We start from the raw sequence: 2,477 nt of genomic DNA, 5'->3' as shown, positions 1-2,477 counted from the left end.
CTGGTACCAGCGTTCCAGCACGTGCTGCGGGTCCACAGCTCCCAGTGGCAAGTGGAGCTCCCCCAGGGGCCGGTGCTCCGAGAAGGGCTGGAAGTCCAGCAGCCGCACGTGCAGGGTGGTCCGAGGCAGCTCTGCCTGCGGGACCTGCAGAGGGCTGTGAGTCAAGCCTGCCACCCCGGCCCAGGCCCACCGCCTGCCGCCCAGACTCACGTGGAAGCAGCAGGTTTCCTCAAACACGGGGCAGAGCGCACCGCGGTGCACCTTCGTCTCGTGCCCGTGCCTGGGCTGAGTGGAGACGCTGACGCGGGCATAGGGGTCTGCTGTGCCCCCCGCCCTCAGGTCGGCTGCCTGCTTCAGGCCCACCTTCACCTGGGAGGCAGCAGTGTGGGCTCAGCCGAGGCTCTCCCCAGCACCCCACTGCTCCCGTCACAGCCTCCTGAACCACAGGGCCTCAGGGCCTGCCCAGGGCCTCACCTCCTCACTCCCCAGGTCGTACTCCAGGGAGAGCTGCAGGCGACCCCACTGTCGAGGGTCCTCCGGGTTGCCTTGCAGTCTGTCCACATCTGGCTGCACCTGGGTGGGTAGGGACAAGGGACCCTGGTGTGATGGGGATCATGCCCCCATCAGAGAACTGCACTCCCAAAATGTGGCTCCTCCCTGATGTGGGTCAAGCCTCCCACCTCCAGACCAGGCTGCCAGATGGGCTCACCTCCCGGGCTCAGCTCCGCCCCCACAAGGTTCCTGGAGAACCTGCTGTGATCCCCTGTGGCCCGTGGGCCAGCCTCTGCCCCTGCTTTGCAACGCCCCCCTCACCTTTTTCACCCACTTTCCTTGCCGGGAAGGCCCTCTCTGCCCTGCTTCTGCGTGGGTCAGACTGTCCCTGGGGGCTTACCCCTAACTCCCTATGCTTCCCTGAGCTCCCAGGAATTTGGCATGGCCCTCTCTGGGCTGAGCCAGCATGGAGGTGGGCACCAGGAGGCACAGGTGCCTGCTCCTACCAGGTGGGTGGTGGTGCTGCTGCGGCAACTGCCCAGGCCCACGGCCTCCTTGTCTCGGGGCTGTTTCTTGTGGCGGCGACGGCAGCAACAGAAGGCACACAGCAGACAGGACACAGTGAGGGCACTGGCAGCCAGGGCCACAAGGATGAGTGCCCAGCGGGGCCCTAGGGGCAGGGACTGAGATGCCTCTGTGGACAACCTTGGACCAGCACAGCCAGGCCATCCCCTGCCCTGCCCGGGGTTTCACCACTCACAGGGGATCCCAGCGATGAGGTCCGGAATGAGCCCTGGCAGAGCTGTGGTGCCAGCTGGGGCCAGGGGGCTGGAGGGACCAGGTGGGTGCCCCATCCTCCTGCCCTGCGAGATGGTCACGGCGGCCAGGTCACCTGGGAGAAGTGGCCACTCGGCTCCGGCCTGTCGCCCCATTTGCCAGGCAGTAGCAGAACAGGGGCTGCCTGGTCAAGGAGGAGGCTGGGGTGGCCAGGGGCAGGATTCTGGGTGCAGCAAGCCAAAGGGAGAGGAGCGCTGGGCCTTGGCCAAAGCCTGAGCAGGCCGCCTCAGCCCTGGCCTCACGGCCCCCTCCCCAGCCCCAGCCAACAGGCCCGGCCCCGGGCAGCCCCTGCCCTGCCCACGCTGGCCTTGGCCCACGAGATGCCTCTCCCCCATTGCAGGAAGTCCCCCCTTCCAAGAAGCCCCCTCCCTGCCCCTTTCCGGGTTCTGAGCTCTTCCTGGGGTCTCATTTCATGGGGTGGGAGTTTCACCCCCCTCCTCAGCTGGGGTCCACTAGGGTCTGCTTGTTCACGGGTGGACCTGATCACTGTGGCCCCAGGACCAGGGCCAGCTCGGAACCGTGGACCTAGAGCTCTGTGGGAGTCATGGGAGTGAGCTGGGGGTCCGGGGAGCAGGGCTGCACTGGCAGGGGCTCGTTGGAGAAGGCCTGGGCTTAAGGTGCATTTGTTAGACGGGCGCCAGGCCAGCAGTGCCTGGGGATGAGGGCGAGGTGGGGGCAGGCAGGGGCAGGGTGTAGCTGGGAGCGCCAGAACATTCCTCCACTCTGACGCAGCCCTGCCCAGACTCGCCTACCTGCCTGCCCCCACCCCTTGGCATGCGGGTGGGATGGAGGGTGGGGCACTGCCGTCCTGGGACTGCACCCCACCTGCCTGGGGCTGGGGAGGAAGCGCACCTGGCCAGGGTGGTCCCGCCCCCACGAATGGAGAACAGGGTCCCCAGCTGGGGGCTGGGGTTCCTCTCTGACCCTGGGGAGAGTCCTCTCTAGCTCAGCTCTCCCCCATCCCAGGGGCAGCAGCCAGCCAGAGTCTGGATTCCAGCCCTTGAGGCCTAATTCCAACCCGCGCACAGGAGCCCACAGACTTCAGGGGCCAGCCCAGGCCAGCCCCCCAGAACTAACCAGTTGTTGGACCCTTTCACCTCTGAACCTGTCCCTACACACCATGATCCCAGGGGTGACCCCCCCCCCCC

General features: G+C 66.9%; 1 protein-coding gene across 1 annotated transcript; it reads right to left on the bottom strand.

Annotated features, from left to right (window-relative positions):
- Nucleotides 1–6: 6 nt before the first annotated feature.
- On the bottom strand, nt 7–1,660 carry Syt8 (synaptotagmin 8; the record flags this gene model as incomplete). Its single annotated transcript, XM_015477048.2, has 5 exons — nt 1,253–1,660; nt 999–1,162; nt 475–573; nt 211–369; nt 7–144 (listed from the first exon to the last, which is right to left on the bottom strand). Coding segments are annotated over exons 1-5 (732 nt in total), but the record flags the coding sequence as incomplete, so codon positions are not given.
- Nucleotides 1,661–2,477: the final 817 nt, after the last annotated feature.

The sequence above is a fragment of the Marmota marmota genome, unplaced genomic scaffold (assembly GCF_001458135.2).
Source record: "Marmota marmota marmota unplaced genomic scaffold, marMar, whole genome shotgun sequence".
Taxonomy (NCBI): Eukaryota; Metazoa; Chordata; class Mammalia; order Rodentia; family Sciuridae; genus Marmota; species Marmota marmota.
The sequence above is the reverse complement of the archived record's forward strand: the minus strand, read 5'-3'. Positions and strand labels throughout refer to the sequence as shown.